Genomic DNA, 23,884 nt, shown 5'->3' on the forward strand with positions numbered 1-23,884 from the left:
TTTCTACACTGATCTTTGTCCTACAAGTGTTTTATGAGCTAATTATGGTATTTTAAACAATTGCATGAGATTCCGAACTCAGTTACTACTTAGGAGCAATGTCAAGCTCTAGAGAACCACAGGCATCTACTGATTTCAATAACTGCATAGTAATACTTGATTTACTTGCAGCACAGGATCTTGGAGATTCCAAAAATCATGATCCTGAATAATCAGCTTAGGCTTCTTTCACACTAGCGTCGGGCCCGGCCCGTCGCAGTACGTCGGGCCGAGGTTACCGACGCTAGCGTTGCCTCCGCCGCACAACGGGTGCAGCGGATGCTGCTTTTCAGCGCATCCGCTGCCCCATTGTGAGGTGCGGGGAGGTGGGGGAGGAGTTCCGGCCGCGCATGCGCGGTCGGAAAAGACGGTCCGTCGGCTGCAAAAAATGTTACATGGTACGTTTTTGGCGGCCGACGGTCGGCCGAAACACGGCGCAACCGTCGCGCGACGGTTGCGACGTGTGGCAATCCGTCGCAATGCGTCGCGTAATGTTAGTCAATGGAGAAAAAACGCATCCTGCAAACACTTTTGCAGGATTCGTTTTTTCTGCAAAACGACGCATTGTGACGGATTGCAGTTAACGATAGTGTGAAAGTAGCCTTAAAGAGACTTTCCAGGCTAATCAAATTGATGATTTAGTCTAAAGGCGCAGTGAGACGGCGGTATAAATCGGACCAAGGTCGGACCACAATGTACGGAATGGCCCGTGGCTCTCCCAACCCAAGCATGACAGCTTGTTGTATCTTTTCGCAGTTGTCAAGCTTGTGTTGGGAGATCTGCAGTCAATCTGAGCATTGCAGTCCGATTTATACCGTCTGACTGCACCCTTAGGATCGGTCATCAATATCAGGTCGGTTGGGGACTGACACCCCGCAGCCCCACTGATCGGCTGCTTTCTGCTCCAGCAGCAGCTGGATGTAAACAGTGAATGAAGCCGGAGCCTCATGGTACTATTTACCCTATAATGGCTGCTGCTGAGCACTGCAGCTCAGCATCTATTGAAGTGAATAGCAGCTGAACTAAGTTAACTGTTTACATCCAGCCACCACCTGAGCTCAAAACAGCTGATCAGTGGTGTTGCCAGGTGTCAGACCCCCCTTGACCTGACTGATGACCGATCCTAAGTTTAGGTCATCAAAGTCATAAGTCTGGACAACCCGTTTACTGTTGTGAATTCAGCTTTTGGGCTCCCTCCGGTGGTTGTAGAGGGTAATGCAGTTGTGCCTGGACTGCAGGAGTGGACAGGTGTATCTACTAATTGCAAAACTGACTGGGGTATATAGCTTTGCAGGATCCTTTAGTCAGTGCCAGTTGCCCATTGTTCTTGAAGGATTCACTTCCCTGCTGGTCTCTCCAGTTTGCTGTGTTTTTCTACAAAGATAAGTCCTGGCTTTGTTTTTGCTGTCCACCTGCAGTGGACCTTATAGTTCTGTGCATTTTCATGCTTTTGTCTTGTCCAGCTTGGTCTGTGAAGGATTTTTTGCAGCCTAGCTATTTCTCTGGAGATGCAGATATACCCCCCATGTCTTTAGTCAGATGTGGTGATCCGTATTTTCTGCGGTGGATATTTTCTAGTGCTTTTATACTGACCGCATAGTACTCTGTTCTATTCTTTCTTTTTAGCTAGTATGGCCTCCTATGCTAAAATCTGATTTCATATCTGCGTATGTTATTTCCCTCTCCTCTCACAGTCAATATTTGTGGGGGGCTATCTATCCTTTGGGGATGTTCTCTAAGGCAAGATAGGTTTCCTGTTTCTGTCTTTAGGGGTAGTTAGATCTTAGGCTGTGCCGAGGGGTCTAGGGAGTGTTAGGTACCCCCCTGTTATGAAAGGCAATTCAGAATCACAATGGACATGGAGGTCAGAGCACATTCAGTGAACTGACAATAACCCAAAATAATAGAACGAGCTCTGAGACGTGGGAACTCTGCAGACCGCAATCCCTAAGCCTATCAAACCACACTAAAGGTAGCCGTGGAGCGCTCCTGACCAGAACCTAGGCGCCTCGTCACAGCCTGAGAAACTAGCTAATCCTGAAGATAGAAAAATAAGCCTACCTTGCCTCAGAGAAATTCCCCAAAGGAAAAGGCAGCCCCCCACATATAATGACTGTGAGTAAGATGAAAACACAAACATAGAGATGAAACAGATTTAGCAAAGTGAGGCCCGACTAGCTGAACAGAACGAGGATAGGGAAGATAACTTTGCGGTCAGCACAAAAACCTATAAAAAACCACGCAGAGGGGACAAAGACCCTCCGCATCCGACTAACGGTACGGAGGTGGTCCCTCTGCGTCTCAGAGCTTCCAGCAGGCGAGAAAAAACAATAAAGCAAGCTGGACAGAAAAATAGCAACAAAATAACATAAGCAAAACTTAGCTTTGCAGAGCAGCAGGCCACAGGAATGATCCAGGGAAAAAACAAGTCCCACACTGAAACATTGACAGGAAGCATAGATCAAAGCATCAGGTGGAGTTAAGTAGAGAAGAAGCTAACGAGCTCACCAGATCACCTGAGGGAGGAAACTCAGAAGCTGCAGTACCACTTTCCTCCACAAACGGAAGATCCCAGAGAGAATCAGCCGAAGTACCACTTGTGACCACAGGAGGGAGCTCTGCCACAGAATTCACAACAGTACCCCCCCCTTGAGGAGGGGTCACCGAACCCTCACCAGAGCCCCCAGGCCGACCAGGATGAGCCACATGAAAGGCACGAACAAGATCGGGAGCATGGACATCAGAGGCAAAAACCCAGGAATTATCCTCCTGAGCATAACCCTTCCATTTAACCAGATACTGGAGTTTCCGTCTTGAAACACGAGAATCCAAAATCTTCTCCACAATATACTCCAATTCCCCCTCCACCAAAACCGGGGCAGGAGGCTCAACAGATGGAACCATAGGTGCCACGTACAGTTAGGGCCAGAAATATTTGGACAGTGACACAATTTTCGCGAGTTGGGCTCTGCATGCCACCACATTGGATTTGAAATGAAACCTCTACAACAGAATTCAAGTGCAGATTGTAACGTTTAATTTGAAGGGTTGAACAAAAATATCTGATAGAAAATGTAGGAATTGTACACATTTCTTTACAAACACTCCACATTTTAGGAGGTCAAAAGTAATTGGACAAATAAACATAACCCAAACAAAATATTTTTATTTTCAATATTTTGTTGCAAATCCTTTGGAGGCAATCACTGCCTTAAGTCTGGAACCCATGGACATCACCAAACGCTGGGTTTCCTCCTTCTTAATGCTTTGCCAGGCCTTTACAGCCGCAGCCCTCAGGTCTTGCTTGTTTGTGGGTCTTTCCGTCTTAAGTCTGGCTTTGAGCAAGTGAAATGCATGCTCAATTGGGTTTAGATCTGGAGATTGACTTGGCCATTGCAGAATGTTCCACTTTTTGGCACTCATGAACTCCTGGGTAGCTTTGGCTGTATGCTTGGGGTCATTGTCCATCTGTACTATGAAGCGCCGTCCAATCAACTTTGCAGCATTTGGCTGAATCTGGGCTGAAAGTATATCCCGGTACACTTCAGAATTCATCCGACTACTCTTGTCTGCTCTTATGTCATCAATAAACACAAGTGACCCAGTGCCATTGAAAGCCATGCATGCCCATGCCATCACGTTGCCTCCACCATGTTTTACAGAGGATGTGGTGTGCCTTGGATCATGTGCCGTTCCCTTTCTTCTCCAAACATTTTTCTTCCCATCATTCTGGTACAGGTTGATCTTTGTCTCATCTGTCCATAGAATACTTTTCCAGAACTGAGCTGGCTTCTTGAGGTGTTTTTCTGCAAATTTAACTCTGGCCTGTCTATTTTTGGTATTGATGAATGGTTTGCATCTAGATGTGAACCCTTTGTATTTACTGTCATGGAGTTTTCTCTTTACTGTTGACTTAGAGACAGATACACCTACTTCACTGAGAGTGTTCTGGACTTCAGTTGATGTTGTGAACGGGTTCTTCTTCACCAAATTAAGTATGCGGCGATCATCCACCACTGTTGTCATCCGTGGACGCCCAGGCCTTTTTGAGTTCCCAAGCTCACCAGTCAATTCCTTTTTTCTCAGAATGTACCCAACTGTTGATTTTGCTACTCCAAGCATGTCTGCTATCTCTCTGATGGATTTTTTCTTTTTTTTCAGCCTCAGGATGTTCTGCTTCACCTCAATTGAGAGTTCCTTTGACCGCATGTTGTCTGCTCACAGCAACAGCTTCCAAATGCAAAACCACACACCTGGAATCCACCCCTGACCTTTTAAGTACTTCATTGATTACAGGTTAACGAGGGAGACGCCTTCAGAGTTAATTGCAGCCCTTAGAGTCCATTGTCCAATTACTTTTGGTCCCTTGAAAAAGAGGACGCTATGCATTACAGAGCTATGATTCCTAAACCCTTTCTCCGATTTGGATGTGGAAACTATCATATTGCAGCTGGGAGTGTGCACTTTCAGCCCATATTACATATATAATTTTATTTCTGAACATGTTTTTGTAAACAGCTAAAATAACAAAACTTTTGTCACTGTCCAAATATTTCTGGCCCTAACTGTATCTCCGCAACAATGACCTATGGAATACGTTATGTATGGAAAAAGAATCCGGAAGGGTCAGACGAAAAGACACAGGATTAAGAACCTTAGAAATCCTATACGGACCAATAAAACGAGGTTTAAACTTAGGAGAGGAAACCTTCATAGGAATATGACGAGAAGATAACCAAACCAGATCCCCAACACGAAGTCGGGGACCCACACGGCATCTGCGATTAGCGAAAAGTTGAGCCTTCTCCTGGGACAAGGTCAAATTGTCCACTACCTGAGTCCAAATCTGCTGCAACCTGTCCACCACAGTATCCACACCAGGACAGTCCGAAGACTCAACCTGTCCAGAAGAGAAACGAGGATGGAACCCAGAATTGCAGAAAAACGGTGAAACCAAGGTAGCCGAGCTGGCCCGATTATTAAGGGCGAACTCAGCCAAAGGCAAAAAGGACACCCAGTCATCCTGATCAGCAGAAACAAAGCACCTCAGATATGTTTCCAAGGTCTGATTGGTTCGCTCGGCCTGGCCATTAGTCTGAGGATGGAAAGCCGAGGAAAAAGACAAGTCAATGCCCATCCTACCACAAAAGGCTCGCCAAAACCTCGAAACAAACTGGGAACCTCTGTCAGAAACAATATTCTCTGGAATGCCATGCAAACGAACCACATGCTGGAAGAACAAAGGCACCAAATCAGAGGAGGAAGGCAATTTAGACAAGGGTACCAGATGGACCATCTTAGAAAAGCGATCACAGACCACCCAAATGACTGACATCTTTTGAGAAACGGGAAGGTCAGAAATAAAATCCATAGAGATATGTGTCCAAAGCCTCTTCGGGACCGGCAAGGGCAAAAGCAACCCACTGGCACGAGAACAGCAGGGCCTAGCCCGAGCACAAATCCCACAGGACTGCACAAAAGCACGCACATCCCGCGACAGAGAGGGCCACCAAAAGGATCTAGCCACCAACTCTCTGGTACCAAAGATTCCAGGATGACCAGCCAACACCGAACAATGAAGTTCAGAGATAACTCTATTCGTCCACCTATCAGGGACAAACAGTTTCTCCGCTGGGCAACGATCAGGTCTATTAGCCTGAAATTTTTGCAGCACCCGCCGCAAATCAGGGGAGATGGCAGACACAATTACTCCTTCCTTGAGGATACCCACCGACTCAGATAAACCCGGAGAGTCGGGTACAAAACTCCTAGACAGAGCATCCGCCTTCACATTTTTAGAGCCCGGAAGGTACGAAATCACAAAGTCAAAACGGGCAAAAAACAACGACCAACGAGCTTGTCTAGGATTCAAGCGCTTGGCAGACTCGAGATAAGTCAAGTTCTTATGATCAGTCAATACCACCACGCGATGCTTAGCTCCTTCAAGTCAATGACGCCACTCCTCGAATGCCCACTTCATGGCCAGCAACTCTCGGTTGCCCACATCATAATTACGCTCAGCAGGCGAAAACTTCCTGGAAAAGAAAGCGCATGGTTTCATCACTGAGCAACCAGAACCTCTCTGCGACAAAACAGCCCCTGCTCCAATCTCAGAAGCATCAACCTCGACCTGGAACGGAAGAGAAACATCTGGTTGACACAACACAGGGGCAGAAGAAAAACGACGCTTCAACTCTTGAAAAGCTTCCACAGCAGCAGAAGACCAATTGACCACATCAGCACCCTTCTTGGTCAAATCGGTCAATGGTTTAGCAATACTAGAAAAATTGCAGATGAAGCGACGATAAAAATTAGCAAAGCCCAGGAACTTTTGCAGACTTTTCAGAGATGTCGGCTGAGTCCAATCATGGATGGCTTGGACCTTAACAGGATCCATCTCGATAGTAGAAGGGGAAAAGATGAACCCCAAAAATGAAACCTTCTGCACACCAAAGAGACACTTTGATCCCTTCACAAACAAAGAATTAGCACGCAGGACCTGAAAAACCGTTCTGACCTGCTTCACATGAGACTCCCAATCATCCGAGAAGATCAAAATGTCATCCAAGTACACAATCAGGAATTTATCCAGGTACTCTCGGAAGATGTCATGCATAAAGGACTGAAACACTGATGGAGCATTGGCAAGTCCGAACGGCATCACGAGATACTCAAAATGACCCTCGGGCGTATTAAATGCAGTTTTCCATTCATCACCTTGCTTAATTCGCACCAGATTATACGCACCACGAAGATCTATCTTTGTGAACCAACTAGCCCCCTTAATCCGAGCAAACAGATCAGATAACAATGGCAAGGGGTACTGAAATTTAACCGTGATCTTATTAAGAAGGCGGTAATCTATACAAGGTCTCAGCGAACCATCCTTCTTGGCTACAAAAAAGAACCCTGCTCCTAATGGCGACGATGACGGGCGAATATGCCCCTTCTCCAGGGATTCCTTCACATAACTGCGCATAGCGGTGTGCTCAGGCACGGATAAATTAAACAATCGACCTTTTGGGAATTTACTACCAGGAATCAAATTGATAGCACAATCACAATCCCTATGCGGAGGTAGGGTATTGGACTTGGGCTCATCAAATACATCCCGGTAATCAGACAAGAACTCTGGGACCTCAGAAGGAGTGGATGACGAAATTAACAGAAATGGAACATCACCATGTACCCCCTGACAACCCCAGCTGGACACCGACATGGATTTCCAATCTAATACTGGATTATGGGCTTGTAGCCATGGCAACCCCAACACGACCACATCATGCAGATTATGCAACACCAGAAAGCGAATAACCTCCTGATGTGCAGGAGCCATGCACATGGTCAGCTGGGTCCAGTATTGAGGCTTATTCTTGGCCAAAGGCGTAGCATCAATTCCTCTCAATGGAATAGGACACTGCAAGGGCTCCAAGAAAAACCCACAACGCTTAGCATATTCCAAGTCCATCAAATTCAGGGCAGCGCCTGAATCCACAAATGCCATGACAGAATATGATGACAAAGAGCAGATCAAGGTAACGGACAGAAGAAATTTTGACTGTACAGTACCAATGGTGGCAGACCTAGCGAACCGCTTAGTGCGCTTAGGACAATCAGAGATAGCATGAGTGGAATCACCACAGTAGAAACACAGACCATTCAGACGTCTATGTTCTTGCCGTTCAACTCTGGTCAAGGTCCTATCACACTGCATAGGCTCAGGTTTAAGCTCAGGTAATACCGCCAAATGGTGCACAGGTTTACGCTCACGCAAGCGTCGACCGATCTGAATGGCCAAAGACATAGACTCATTCAAACCAGCAGGCATAGGAAATCCCACCATGACATCCTTAAGGGCTTCAGAGAGACCCTTTCTGAATATTGCTGCCAGCGCAGATTCATTCCATTGAGTGAGCACTGACCACTTTCTAAATTTCTGACAATATAACTCTATCTCATCCTGAGCCTGACAAAGAGCCAGCAAATTTTTTTCTGCCTGATCCACTGAATTAGGCTCATCGTACAGCAACCCAAGCGCCAGGAAAAACGCATCGATATTACTCAATGCAGGATCTCCTGACGCAAGAGAAAACGCCCAGTCCTGAGGGTCGCCGCGCAAAAAAGAAATGACGATCCTAACCTGTTGAATTGGGTCACCAGAAGAGCGAGGTTTCAAAGCCAGAAATAGTTTAAAATTATTTTTGAAACTCAGAAATTTAGTTCTATCTCCAAAAAACAAATCTGGAATAGGAATTCTCGGTTCAAGCAAAGAATTCTGGACCACAAAATCTTGAATATTTTGAACTCTTGCCGTGAGCTGATCCACACATGAAGACAGACCTTTAATGTCCATTGCTACACCTGTGTCCTGAACCACCCAAATGTCTAGGGGAAAAAAAAGACAAAACACAGTGCAAAGAAAAAAAAATTGTCTCAGAACTTCTTTTTTCCCTCTATTGAGAATCATTAGCACTTTTGGCTTCCTGTACTGTTATGAAAGGCAATTCAGAATCACAATGGACATGGAGGTCAGAGCACATTCAGTGAACTGACAATAACCCAAAATAATAGAACGAGCTCTGAGACGTGGGAACTCTGCAGACCGCAATCCCTAAGCCTATCAAACCACACTAAAGGTTGCCGTGGAGCGCTCCTGACCAGAACCTAGGCGCCTCGTCACAGCATGAGAAACTAGCTAATCCTGAAGATAGAAAAATAAGCCTACCTTGCCTCAGAGAAATTCCCCAAAGGAAAAGGCAGCCCCCCACATATAATGACTGTGAGTAAGATGAAAACACAAACATAGAGATGAAACAGATTTAGCAAAGTGAGGCCCGACTAGCTGAACAGAACGAGGATAGGGAAGATAACTTTGCGGTCAGCACAAAAACCTATAAAAAACCACGCAGAGGGGACAAAAAGACCCTCCGCATCCGACTAACGGTACGGAGGTGGTCCCTCTGCGTCTCAGAGCTTCCAGCAGGCGAGAAAAACCAATAAAGCAAGCTGGACAGAAAAATAGCAACAAAATAACATAAGCAAAACTTAGCTTTGCAGAGCAGCAGGCCACAGGAATGATCCAGGGAAAAAACAAGTCCCACACTGAAACATTGACAGGAAGCATAGATCAAAGCATCAGGTGGAGTTAAGTAGAGAAGAAGCTAACGAGCTCACCAGATCACCTGAGGGAGGAAACTCAGAAGCTGCAGTACCACTTTCCTCCACAAACGGAAGATCCCAGAGAGAATCAGCCGAAGTACCACTTGTGACCACAGGAGTGAACTCTGCCACAGAATTCACAACACCCCCCACGGCTACTTCTAGTTGCGCTGCTAGGTTCAGGGGTTGCGGTCAGTACAGGGACCACCTTCTCCAGAGTCCCTCTCATGCTGCTCCTAGGCCACCAGATCATAACAGTTTACCTCTTTTAATTTTCATTGAATGAGGCTTGCATAAATCCACAGTATGTCAAACTACAAATCCATGGCAGAAATCTTGGCCTCATCCTCAGATATCATCCAAAGGTTCTCTAGTCAGCTTGCATTAGATTTTTTCAGGGTGAAATATCTACCCTTTAGACTTTAGATCTCAAAAGGAGTCTGGTCTCCCAAATAATTGCAGCAAGCACTGAGACTCCATCATGTAAAATCCCACAGTAAATACTCTAAAGTCATATAATTGTTCTCGAAACAACGCAGCATACTTGCAGTCCTGGAAATGTAATCCTCCTATTCATGTGAAAATACAGCCCAACCCAACACTTACTGATTGACATCCGTACAATGCGCTATAGTGGGAGCATGATGATAATTCTATAGTGCGCAGGGGATAACTCTTTTGTTCAACTTTCAGGAGTGACATAGAGGTGCACTAAAGCGTTACACTGTATTGTACATTATATACTTAGTTATTTGTGTGATTTTAAGGGCAAGAAGTCATTTTATACTGCTGTGTAGTGCTGGATGTAGTGTTCTCTTGAAATTCATATAAAGCAGTAAAACCCTGTATAGGTGTAACCACATAAAGACAGCCAAGCTTGCATGCATGAGACTGGAGACCTCATAGGTTACGGTAAGTAGTAGCACTTCTTCCGCATACATTACATATCAGTCCTATATTTTTATGGCACATGTAGGAAAAAAAAGTCTTCTATAAGTTAATGATGGTGATTTAGGGAATCGTATAGAAAACAGAGGGCTCATGTGAAAGACCAGAATAGGAGACCCTGCTTCTAAAATGGCTTACCATAGCGCACCCATTTATATCACTCTAAGAAATACCCCAATAAGTATTAATTCACTGACCACAAAAGCTAACCCCAAAGCTAGGGCCACCTGGCAATATTGGTCACACAATAGCAAGTCACAAAGGAGTTGAGCAACCAAAAAAATGTGTGCGGCTTTCTATCTACCAACTATTAACAAAAACCGGCCAAATAGCAGACAGATCACAAGTTACACACGACTTGCATTGTTGTCTATAGATGAAAAGTCCTGTGCGGCATGCACCCAAACGTCCAATAGATGGGTCCAGTAGGTCATGGTTCTACATGGCATGCTTTTCTGACTTTGACATGCTAGCCATGCGCCTTTCGTGACAGGCATGTTGGCGTCAGCTGTGGGCGTCTGATTGGACGGCGGTGTCTATTGTGTTTATTGCATTGGTGCTGCATGCACCTGGATTGCTCCCCCTGCTGGCATGGTGTTTTTATGGCAGCGGTCACCGCATGGCCCTACACCTTAATGATTAGGGACCAACTAAGAGATGTTTTCTGTGACGTTGCAGTGGGCTTATACATTCTGATCAAAACGATAACTAAGATCCTTGTGTTAAGTTTTGAAAATTTTGCTTAGATACAGTAGATCAATGTATGCCAATGGGAGGTGCTGAGGATGTCTTTTTGTATAGTTGTGAAATATTGTTATTCTCCACCAACGATAAAGAGATTCGTTTACAATAATGATGAATCTAAAATAAATATCTGCTATTTTCTTTTCATTGTTTTCATATTTGTCATTGTCTTCCTGTGTTAGATGTTGTGAACCCCCGCATGTACGAATTTTCATATTATACTTAATATGTTTAAAAAAAAGTGAATACACCACTGTAGAAACAAAAAAAGTGTAGGATCTGCTTTCTGGTTACTTTGTAATCCTTGTAGTCTGGGTGCCACCACTTTAAAATACACAGGAAAGTGATCTAGATTATGTGGCAATGTAAATGTACCCTGAGGTCAAACAATGCAGTGCCATTCTACTCTTTTAAAAGCAAATACAAACTTGTCTGCACTTTGTTTTCTTGCCTTATGAAGCCCGATTCTGCAGTCTGGAATTGTTAAATACCTATAATTTGCATTGATTGACTGACATGTTGGAAATGAGGTGTTTTGGCTGATAATCATTGTAGCAAGGTGTAACTTGCACTACATAAAGATCAGACGTGGTACTTACCATTCATGATAGAATTATGCCATAAGAATTCTTCTGCCAGTGCTGACAGCTATTTGCATTGAACTTTGGACCTTCTCCATTCAAGATCATGTATATCACAGAACTTAGATTTTTTAAATCTTTTTTTTTTTCTTTGGCTTTATTTTCCCCAGGCTGTGAGATCACTAAAGGAAACAATTGATGATTGCTGGGATCAGGATGCAGAGGCCCGTCTGACGGCACAATGTGCAGAAGAGAGGATGGCTGAGCTTATGATGATCTGGGAGAGGAACAAGTCAGTGAGCCCAACCATTAACCCGACGTCCACAGCAGTGCAGAATGAACGGTACGTACGGTGTCACTCAGCCGAAGACAGGCAAAGGGCTCTACCAGTTGTTGTATGAAATGGGAATTCCCACATTGATATGTTTTCTTGGCAGTAAACTATTAAACACATTGTAGATTGTGTCACAATATGTCACCACTATCTCTGGCAATAGTAATGAAACCAGTCTGTTCTTCTGTATATGTGTAATGATAGAAAGCAGTAAGCAGTAAATAACATACATTAACCAATTACATATCATGATGGCTAAACACTAGAAATACTAGCTGATAAGAATAACCAAAATTAAATTATCTATCGTATCTTATTTAGAGATTAAAAATGAATATCAGCCCGTTCAATGCAAAAATGAGTGCAAGGTTATCACCAAAGTCTCTTGTATACAAGTCCAAAAAATGGGGGCATTATTCTGAAATCAGATTGTGAGATAGGTTGATTAAAATCCGTTTTCACACCATCTGACTTTGGAGGTCTGCCCCCATATTTTGGATTTATCTATCTATTTACCAAATAAAATAGAATACAGCAGAACTAGCTTGTAGCAAATACAGGTCTGGGTGCTGGACCTCCCAGGTGAATACCAAACCTGATAAATGCAAAGAACATGCGGTGGAAGCCCTCCAAAAATAGAGTGCAAAGTTATTGATCACATGGGGCAATAAAATCCAATAACTTTATACTTTATTTTTGGGGGGGCTTCCCTCATTTATTATATCTGTCCTAACAATAATTGTCTTTTTATTTGTTTTATCCTAGTAATCTTTCACAAAGTCGGCGAATCCCAAAGATTGGACCGTACCCTGATTATTCATCATCTTCCTTCATTGAAGACTCTGTGCACAATACTGACAGTATATTGAAGAACATCTCATCAGAGACCTCAATGTCCAGCACTCCTCTTACCTCTGGTGAGAAGAACCGAAACTCCATTAATTATGAGCGTCAGCAGGCTCAGGCTCGCCTTCCTAGCCCAGAGACCAGTGTTACCAGCTTGTCAACTAACACTACCACTACCAACACCACCGGACTCACGCCAAGCACTGGCATGACTACAATTTCTGAGGTTCAGCACTCAGATGAAGCCATCCATGGTATGCCACCCACCGGTCCTACTCCTGTGTGTTTGCAGTTAACAGAGGAAGATTTAGAGACCAACAAGCTGGATCCAAAAGAGGTAGATAAGAATCTGAAGGAAAGTTCAGATGAGAACCTTATGGAACATTCCCTCAAACAGTTCAGTGGGTCTGATCCTCTGGGTAGCACAAGCTCCAACTTGTTCTATCCACTGATTAAGCTGGCAGTGGAGTCTACAGGTCAACAGGACTTTTCACAAGCAGGCAATGGCCAAGCTTGCTTAGTTCAGGATGTTCACCCTGCACAACATTATCCTCTTCCTAAGCAGCAAAACCTTCCCAAGAGACCTACTACCCTACCACTTAACACTAAATCCTCTGGTAAAGAGTCCAGGCTCAAGTTTGGCAGCAAACACAAATCTAACTTGAAGCATGTTGAGACAGGAGTAGCCAAAATGAACACGGTGAGTGCCGCAGAACCTCACGTTGTGACAGTTACCACCACAACAATTGGGGGCAGGACAGGTTATGTGAACTCTCAAGGTCCTATAGCCCCAAATTCTAATACAACCTTAGGACCCAGTACAAACTCAATGGCCCAAAGGGCCCAGGACATGCTGCAGAGCCAGTTTAGAGGTGAGGACAGCCGTTTGAATATCAACTCCAGCCCTGATGAGAATGAGCCGTTACTGAGACGAGAGCAGCAGGTTGGACAAGACGAGTCTGTGCTGGACCGACTAGTGGAAAGAAGGGATCGCCCTTCAGAAAGCCGTGTGAACTCCAATAATAATAATAACAGCAGCCAGTGTGTTGTACAAGACCCAGGAACACAGGCTGCAGCTGTAGAATCCAGGCAGCGACATACAAGAAGAGCACAGAGACCAAACTCACTAGACTTGTCCACCACCAGTATTATGGATAACTGCAGCACGCAGAGTAAGTGTCATGTTTTATAATATGAGTATAGAGCACTATAGATTATAATAATAATAATCTTTATTTTTTAAATAGCGCCAACATATTCCACAGCGCTTTACAGTTTGCACACCTTATCATTGTCCCGATGGGGCTCACAATCTAAATTCCCTATCAGTATGCCTTTGGAATGTAGGAGGAAACCAGAGACTTGAACCCAGGACTCCGGCGCTGCAAGACTGCAGTTCTAACCACTGAGCCACTGTGCCAAAAATGTAAATATATATATATCTGTATACATTTGTGGTATTTTCATTTCTTTATTAAATGAAGAATCACAGTGATACATATATAAAACAAATATGTTTCATAGAAATGCTAATCATTCTTCTACGTATATTATTATATTTTATTTTCAATGTATCGGTGAGCCTTGTATTTCCACTTTTCACATCAGCACTTAGTCACAGTTAAAGTTTTATTTCCATCTTCATAAGTTTTGTATTGTTGGATAGTGCTTTTAAATACAAGCCATTTTGCAATATACTGTTCATTAAAAATGTCAACATTTCTTGAGATATTAACACTTTTTCCCCTTTAACTGCTTGTTGCTTTGGAGACCGACCACCGCTCCGAAATAAACAGAACATGTGCAGTGCTTACAAGCTCTTTTCTGTTGAACTTGTAAGCACTGTTTTGAAGTTGGCCAGGATCATTAGTGTGCGGTTACATCCTAATTCTGGCCAGTTTCAGTGTAGTGCTTACAAGCTAGACAGCAGCGGTGCTTGGTCCCCTTGGCAATGAGCTATAAAACAAAAGAAAGATGTTAATATCTGAAGAAAGGCTGCAAATTTTTATAAGCCTCAAATTGCAATTGTGCTTGTGCTTAGAAGCACTGTCTGGCAATATCCAACTGTGTAGATGGGAATTACCCTTTGTTGTGGGCACTGCAGTCACATAATAAACGCTATTGTGCATGGACCACCAGAAGAAATGCCTCTGAGCACCCATGTCTAATATTAATTGCATTGTCAACTTTGTATTCCACATGCAGAACATGTTATCAATAACATGAAATAGGTTATTTGTAAATCCGTCCACAACAAACAGACCATAGTGGCAAGTTATTGGCTTACAATAGCGTTGTCCTCTTAGGGACCTCTGGGGTCCATGATTATTTCCCAATCTAGGGTCAGTCGGAGATCCGTCCCTTCCTCTGGGCTCTGCTGAAGGCTCCTGTCTGGCAGGAATGGGTATGTTAAGGGTATGTGCACACGTTGCGTATTAGGCTTAGGAATTTCTGGTGCTGATTCTGCCTCTCCTGGCAGAAAACGCACCTGTGGTTCCGCAGCGTTTTTTGTTCGGTTCCGCAGCATTTTTTGTGCGTTTTTGCTGCGGTTTTCTTGCGGATTTGCTGCGTTTTTTACCCCTGCGGTTTTCTATAATGGAATGGGTACAAAAATTCTGCAGATTCACAAAAAAGAAGTGACATGATACTTCTTTTAAACTGCAGCGTTTCCGCAGCGGATTTTCCGCATAGTGTGCACAGCAATTTTTTTTTCTCAATGATTTACATTATACTGTAAATCAATTGCGGATCTGCAGCGTTTCTGCACCTCAAAAAACGCTGCGGATCCGCAGAGAATCCGCAACGTGTGCACATGCCCTTAGTAGCATGTCACTTCTTTTTTGTGAATCTGTAGCGTTTTGGTACCCATTCCATTATAGAAAATCACAGGGGTAAAAACCGCAGCAAATCCGCAAGAAAATTGTAGCAAAAACGCACAAAAAACGCTGCGGAACCACACAAAAAATGCTGCGGAACCGCAGGTGCGTTTTCTGCCAGGAGAGGCAGAATCTGCACCAGAAATTCCTAAGCCTAATCCGCAATGTGTGCACATAGCCTTATTCTTCTGCAGCCAGAGAGTTATTTTAATTATTTCTGCTTGTAAACACAGCGGTTCCAATAACAATGCTTAATATGGTAAAAGGGTTTAGAATCAGGGCTTCACAAACACAATTGCTTTTATTTGCAGCAGTAGAGATCTTAAAATAAAGTTGAACTAGCCAGGGGAAATTTTGGTTTATTGTGATCCCAACAGCAAGCAAAGTCTGCAGTGTATTAGTCTATAGTCTTCATATGGGACATCATGTAGAATATCCATTTAGATTACAGAAGTAGAATGTATTTATCAGGTGTATGTGTTTAATGCGTACCCTTCTGTTATGTTGATGTTCCAACACTTGCACATTAATTTCAATATGGAGCAGAGTAGAAAATTACAGTAGCCCTTTACTTTAGACTTACTGATGTCAGCTCTAAGCTGCATTTACACTGCTGGATTATCGCGAGTGCTGCAATTCGATAATTGGTAGTCTCTATGCTGTGTGACTTCAGTCAAAAGAGCCATCAGTCAGGCAGGAGGAGGCTGCGCAAGGCGGGAATAGAGCTGGAGTGACAGAGGCTTCAGATCTACCATAGCCCTTCAGCCTCATTTGCATATCAAATGCTGATTTCTCCGTAATGGAGGAACGGACTGGCCATGCAGAGGTATTGCTGGACTTGTCTTTGACAGAGCTACATGTGCATATAAGTAGTGTTGGAGGCGAAATCCTGCTGACAGCAGAAGTGGGCTTCCACTATGTAAGATTTTTTGACATCATAGGTGGGTTTCTGTCAGCTAAGCTGTAACCAAGTTTGTGGTTGGTGCCTGTGACATGACTAATGATTCAATCGAGTAAAATATTGTGATATCCCGCGTTTTAGTCTTAGCCAGGTACGCTGCTCTGACATGACACCTTTGTTTTGTGTGAGGTAAGCAGTTCTGACATCACAAGTGGGTTTCCTTCAAGGTTAGCGGCTGTGAGCTTCTGTGCCATCACAAGCGTCTTAAAGTAAAGTAAACCATTTCACAGCTGAGCTTCAGGCACATCACATACAAGCTACCTTTAGGTACATTAGATGAAACTTATAGAAAAAACACGTATTTATGAACAAAAAGCAAACTTTATTAAATTGTATAAAAACAGACAATTTAAAAATAGCCAACAGTGCTACAAGTGAGCCAAGAGAAAACAAACAGGCATCACCAATGGATGGGCAAATAGATCACAAAAGTGACAAGCTGCAGATAAATTCCTCAGTACATAAATCATGGGCGCCGGGGTACAGAAAAACACTAGCCATAAACAGTGATATGTTGTTACAAAACCCCAATCTTCAAATCCCTCGGTCCCCAGTACAAGAATATATCTATGGGTTAATAACTATAGGGTAAAAGTAAATAGTGGGCTAGATACATGCAATAGCTCCAGAACTAGGGCCACAAAAGGTCCATAATGCTGAAACCCCTATGTCATTGGTGTATACCCAAGATTATATAGGCGAGGAAACATGCCCTTTTTATATGAGCAGTGGCCATATATAAAAAGGGCATGTTTCCGCTGTGATGCCACTCCCCCTGACGAAGGCACAGTGCCGAAATGCGCATTGGGGCTGTGGCATCACCATTTGGATGCTGGTAAGTGTTATATTATATAACTCTATAATTCCTCGCCTATATTATCTTGGGTATACACCAATGACTTAGGGGTTTCAGCATTATGGGCCTTTTGTGGCCCTAGTTCTGGCGCTATTGCATGTATCTAGCCCACTATTTACTTTTACCCTATAGTTATTAACCCATAGATATATTCTTGTACTGGGGACCGAGGGATTTGAAGATTGGGGTTTTGTAACAACATATCATTGTTTATGGCTAGTGTTTTTCTGTACCCCGGCGCCCATGATTTATGTACTGAGGAATTTATCTGCAGCTTGTCACTTTTGTGATCTATTTGCCCATCCATTGGTGATGCCTGTTTGTTTTCTCTTGGCTCACTTGTAGCACTGTTGGCTATTTTTAAATTGTCTGTTTTTATACAATTGAATAAAGTTTGCTTTTTGTTCATAAATACGTGTTTTTTCTATAAGTTTCATCTGATATTTTGCGTAGAACTATGTTTTATCCTTTGATTTGGACACAGTTGGATTTTTTATAGTTAGTTTTATTATTATTGTACTACAAAACTTTGTGTGTCCTTTAGCAGGAATTATCATTGGTTACTTTAGGTACATTACAAGTGTTCCTAGGAGCGCTCCTTTCACAATAATCGTCTAGTCTAAACGGTCTGCTGGTCACCCGACATATGAGCAAAACGCTCATTTGTTGGGTGAAATGACCCAAAAGATTCTCATTGGCAGTCTGTGTACACGGAACCATCTATCACAGATTGCTCAGTGCATATATGAAGCGCGGTATGCACGTGTAAGCGGTCTATAAAACAACCGCCAATCTGTAAATATTTACTGATCGGCAGTCATCTAACCCCACAAAATTGGCCATTGTATGCACCCCCTTAAAGAGGATGTCCACCACTATTTCACTGATGACCTATCCTTAGTAAACGAAGCTGTGTTCCCTATGATAAACTACATTGGATATTGTATACTGTACATGTGAGCTAAATCCAGTCCAGATGAACTTCTGATATGTTATAGGAGCTCAAACCAGTTTATTGCTGCAAATAGATGTATTGGAAATCTGATCCAGTAATATAAGCGCACTTTACTGACATGTATGGGCCTCAGATGCTTAGAAAGTTGTGTCAGCTTTTCAGTGATATAAATGTTTGCGCCATGCTGTTTTTGAGGTGTTTGGGCTGTCTATAGAGCTATAGAGCACATATCCTGAAGATCAGTGGTGTCCTGAGACTAGAGATTTCACTACTACATTCGTCTGATGTATGTGTGTATGTATGTGTGTATTATTGACATATCAGAATATTTTGACTCAACCCCTTGAAAGGTCCTTTTATACCAACAATGTAAGAGTTTAAAGTTGACATGTAGCTTTCTCTTATTAACTCAGGTATTGATTGATGGATAGGTTATCAAAATATGTTGATTGACAAGTCCTTTACAGAATAGTTGTCATTTACATTTTTTAAAATCAATAAAATATGTGAAAATATTAAACTTTGTAAAATATCTTATAAATATCTCACTTCTTTCTACTCCTGGACTGATATTTTATTCTCAAAATTCTCAATTCAAGGGTAAAACCTGTCTTCAGTGAATACAGATTGTCCCATTACTGAGATAGGAGATGGCTGCTGGTGCTCATAGTTCTATGGAGAACTGTAAGTGTTTCAGGAGAACTTGCAGCAGAATGTCCGTGTCTGCCCTAGCTCCTCCATAGAATGATAAAATCATACATTTTCATCTTCTATCCCATTAATGTGAAAATTGTCTTCACAAAATATAGAATTGATAGATTTTACCCATGAATTGAAAGCAAAAGATCAGTCCAGGAGGGAAAACAAGCAAATTTCTTTCAGCTATATTCCAAAGTTGCTTATTTTCATGTGTACCGTTGCTTTATGAAACGAAAATTAAAATACCGTATATATTCGAGTATAAGCCGACCCGAGTATAAGCCGACCTCCCTAATTTTGCCACAAAAAAACTGGGAAAACTTATTGACTCGAGTATAAGCTTAGGGTGGAAAATGCAGCAGCTACCGGTGAATTTCAAAAATAAAAATAGATGCTCCATACCGTTCATTATGGCCCCATAAGATGCTCCACATAAAGCTGTGCCACATATAATTCTCCATATCATTCATTGTTGCCCCATAGATGCTCCATAGAAAGCTGTGCCACATATAATGCTCTGCACCATTCATTATGGCCCCATAGATGCTCCATATAAAGCTATGCCCCATATAGAATGCTCTGCACCGTTCATTATGGCCCCATAGATGCTCCATAGAAAGCTGTGCCCCATATAGAATGCTCTGCACCGTTCATTATGGCCCCATAGATGCTCCATATAAAGCTGTGCCCCATATATAATGCTTTGCACCGTTGATTATTGCCCCATGGATGCTCCATAGAAAGCTGTGCCATATATAATGCTCTGCACCGTTCATTATGGCCCCATAGATGCTCCATAGAAAGCTGTGCCCCATATAGAATGCTCTGCACCGTTCATTATGGCCCCATAGATGCTCCATATAAAGCTGTGCCCCATATATAATGCTTTGCACCGTTGATTATTGCCCCATGGATGCTCCATAGAAAGCTGTGCCACATATAATGCTCTGCACCGTTCATTATGGCCCCATAGATGCTCCATATAAAGCTATGCCCCATATAGAATGCTCTGCACCGTTCATTATGGCCCCATAGATGCTCCATAGAAAGCTGTGCCCCATATAGAATGCTCTGCACCGTTCATTATGGCCCCATAGATGCTCCATATAAAGCTGTGCCCCATATATAATGCTTTGCACCGTTGATTATTGCCCCATGGATGCTCCATAGAAAGCTGTGCCATATTTAATGTTGCTGCTGCTGCAATAAAAAAAAAATCACATACTCACCTCTCTTGCTCAGGACGCCGGCGCTTTCAATATTTACCTGCTCCTCGTGCGGCTCCATCTCCAGCACTGACGCTCAGCAGAGGGCGCGCACTGACTACGTCACCGCGCCCTCTAACCTGAGCGTCACTGCCAGAGGACGCTGGAGACGGAGCGGCACCGGAGCGAGGAGCAGGTAAATATCGCGCAGCGCTGCGCTCCCCGTATACTTACCTGCTCCTGGTGCGGTCCCTGCAGTCCCTGGCTTCCCCGGCGCTGCATCTTCTTCCTGTATTGAGCGGTCACAGTTACCGCTCATTTACAGCAATGAATATGCGGCTCCACCCCTATGGGAGGTGGAGCCGCATATTCATTTCTGTAATGAGCAGTGCCATGTGACCACTCAGTACAGGAAGAATCTGCAGCGTCGGGGAAGCCAGGGACTGCAGGGACCACGCCGGGAGTAGGTAAGTATAATTACACAGCCCCCGCTCCCCCTCCCCTGCTGACCTCCCAGTATATGACTCGAGTATAAGCCGAGAGGGGGACTTTCAGCCCCAAAAAATGGGCTGAAAATCTCAGCTTATACTCGAGTATATACGGTACTTTTTAAAAGGAATGTTTGCAGGTTTTTGCTATATAGTCTGAAAGCAGCATGATGTAGGGGTAGATACCCTGATTCCAGTGATGTGTTGCTTAGTGGACTACATGTTGCTGTTTCAGTGTTTTTTTTCAGCAGGAGATTATCACTAGAGGATAAGCTGGTCTCATGCCTCCTAGTCCCAGGACACACCAACCACTGATCAGCTCTACTAGATCTGCACCAGGATAAATTGTGATGCTGTCACAACTGCTATACCCAGTAAAGTGATACATTGCTGGAATCAGGGTCTATGTCCCTACCTCGTGCTGCTGTCAGATTACATGGCAAAAAACTGCTGACAGATTCCCTTTAAGTCTCATCAATTCTTTCTAAACTGACTGCCAACCTAAAAATGCTACTTTTATTTGTATAAACAAGTATAGTTATTTGCTTATATCTATTTACTAGACTGAATTATTTTTTTTATATGCAGGTGAGACATTATCTGACAGTCGGGCTGGCTCAGGGGAGAAGATTAAGAAGAGAGTGAAGACACCCTACTCCCTTAAAAGGTGGCGTCCTTCTACATGGGTCATCCCCACCGAACGCCAGGACTGTGAAGTCAACAACAATGGGGGCAGTGAATCTTTCAGCCACTCAAAATCGAGCACAGCGGTTTACCTTATAGATGGCGGCACAGCCACCGCTGCCCTTTCTAAAGATGCCAGAATGAGCTGCTTGTAAATAATCCAATCATCTCTTTTTTTCCTTGCTCTTTTTTTAAGTTGGATTTTTGAATGCCTCCAAATCCAGTTCTTTTTGTATCACTGAATGACAAGAAGACACAAAATAAAATCTATTTCCACCATCAAGTCTATAGAAGGACTTGGTAAAACTCGAATGGATTTGGAGAAAACTGCATACAGTTGCAGGTGTAAGTCTCTCCAAAGCCACAAGGGTCAGCTATGCAGATTAAACACACAGAGAAACGTTTTATGCTTCCATGGTTTCATTTTTATCTTTTGTTTTTGTTCTTTTAACGTTTGGAACACTTCTGCACGTATTGTTTGCCCAGAACATCATGTTATATGTATGAACATAAAATGAAAAAAGCGAGAAAGAAGACAAAGAAAAGAGGCAGCACCTGATATATCTCTTGTTTGACTGAGAAAAGACACAATACCTTTGACCACTGCGGTCTCTAAAGTGTAAGCTGTAAGACAGGATAAACTGCAGCAGTCTTGTGCACGCAATTTTAATTTCTAAGCTGTGTCTAGTCTGTATGTTCATGTGTTTAGGGTGCGTTCGTCCAAGGAGAAATATACAAAGAAATGCTTATTTTCTGCCTTTTCTTTTAGTAGCAAAGACTTTGCACTTTTAGGTAAAAGCACTGCGAGTCATAAATATAAATGGCTGCCTCCCCCTAAATTTTCCAGTTCCAAACCCCTATGTTCCAGTTTTGCTCCAGATTTTAGCCATTCGTTATACAGAGTTGAAATCTCCACAGGGATTGGAGAAATAGAGACACAACATGATACAATTTAGTTGATAAACTTTGGGCTTTCGAGTCATTTGTTTCCTTTCATCAGGCTTATTTGCGTATCAGACAACCATTCTTAGATAATGACACACAGCGGGAGAGGGAGGATGCGTCTATTAAGGTAAAAGTAAGAAATAGATTAAAAGATTATATAAATATATATAAGTGATTATAACGAGAAAAGAGCTTATAAAAGTGATATTTTAGCCTATCTGTGCAAGAGTGAAACACTTGTTAACTGAGTGGACTACCCGGCTCTGGCTTTTGATGTACTTGGTTGAAATGTGCAATGGTTTATATATTTTCTGCCACGCTTTACTGAAAAATACACTTCACTAACACTAAATCACTTTCTGTCATGTTTGTGATTTTCTTTTTGTGTATATTTTCATTTCTTGAATCATTTCCCACGAGCTGCTTTTTGTATCTGGAAGCCGCCCGTTTCTGGTTTTGTCCTGTGAATATGCTTTACTTTGTACTTTTAATATATACAGAATAAATGTATGCAAAATGCCGATTCCAAAACCCAGGTCTGTCCTCATACCTTTAAAGAAGCAGTGACACCAACTATAGATCTTATTGCTTGGCATTTAGAAGACAAATATTAAGCATTTTCTAAACGTATTTATATTTATTTTCCATTGACACAAGGATTACGTATAAATCAACATTTGCATAATCCATATGTTACTTTAAAGGCATGTAATTTTTAAAAAGTATACTGCAGAAATGGCCCAATTTATAAAGAGCGATCTACCAGCAGATCTGGAATAGGAGACTGGTAAATCTCTACTGAAGGTTAGAAGTTGACTCAATTTCTGGCTTTAGCAAGTTCATAAACAAACCCCTCAGTGTTTTATCAGAATCTTTATCTAGTACAACCTCACTGATGAATCATATAGTGGCTTGTAAAGCCCCCCATGCACAGTAGAATGATGTCAACTAAACCCACCGATATTAACATTTTTGACCGACATTCCAATATGTATGGGAGCCCTGGACAATTTATTGTTGGAGAAGATATCGGCATGTCTGATTTTGGACCGTTGATCTTTTTGCCCTCCCAGGGATAAGCCATCATCAGATACAGTGGAGGAAAAAGGTATTTAGTCAGCGACCAATTGTGCAAGTTCTCCCACTTAAAAAGATGAGAGTGGCCTGTAATTGACATCATAGGTAGATCACAACTATGAGAGTCAAAATGTGAAATCAAATCCAGAAAATCACCTTGTCTGATTTGGCAAGATTTATTTTGCAAATTATGGTGGAAAATAAGTATTTGGTCACCTAAAAACATGCAAGATTTCTGTCTCTCACAGAACTGTAACTTCCTCTGTCTTCCACTCATTACCTGTAGTAATGGCACCTGTTTGAACTTGTCTTCAGTATAAAAGACACCTGTCCACAACCTCAAACAGTCACACTCCAAACTCCACTATGTTAAAGACCAAAAAGCTGTCACAGGACACCAGAAACAAAATTGTAGCCCTGCACCAGGCTGGGAAGACTGAATCTGCAATAGGCAAGCAGCTTAGTGTGATGAAATCAACTGTGGGAG

The 23,884-nt window shown here is 42.8% G+C and overlaps 1 protein-coding gene across 1 annotated transcript in view; it reads left to right on the plus strand.

Annotated features, from left to right (window-relative positions):
* Positions 1-22,851, plus strand: part of BMPR2 (bone morphogenetic protein receptor type 2) — a 239,167-nt gene extending 216,316 nt beyond the window's left edge. Inside the window, exons 11-13 of the mRNA XM_069733577.1 lie at positions 11,642-11,814; positions 12,571-13,823; positions 21,280-22,851. Coding sequence (XP_069589678.1) covers positions 11,642-11,814; positions 12,571-13,823; positions 21,280-21,530 — 1,677 coding nt within the window. The 3' untranslated portion in view covers positions 21,531-22,851. The remainder of the gene's footprint in view (positions 1-11,641; positions 11,815-12,570; positions 13,824-21,279) is intronic.
* The last annotated feature ends 1,033 nt before the right edge of the window (positions 22,852-23,884 follow it).

This window comes from Ranitomeya imitator, chromosome 7, assembly GCF_032444005.1.
Source record: "Ranitomeya imitator isolate aRanImi1 chromosome 7, aRanImi1.pri, whole genome shotgun sequence".
Taxonomy (NCBI): Eukaryota; Metazoa; Chordata; class Amphibia; order Anura; family Dendrobatidae; genus Ranitomeya; species Ranitomeya imitator.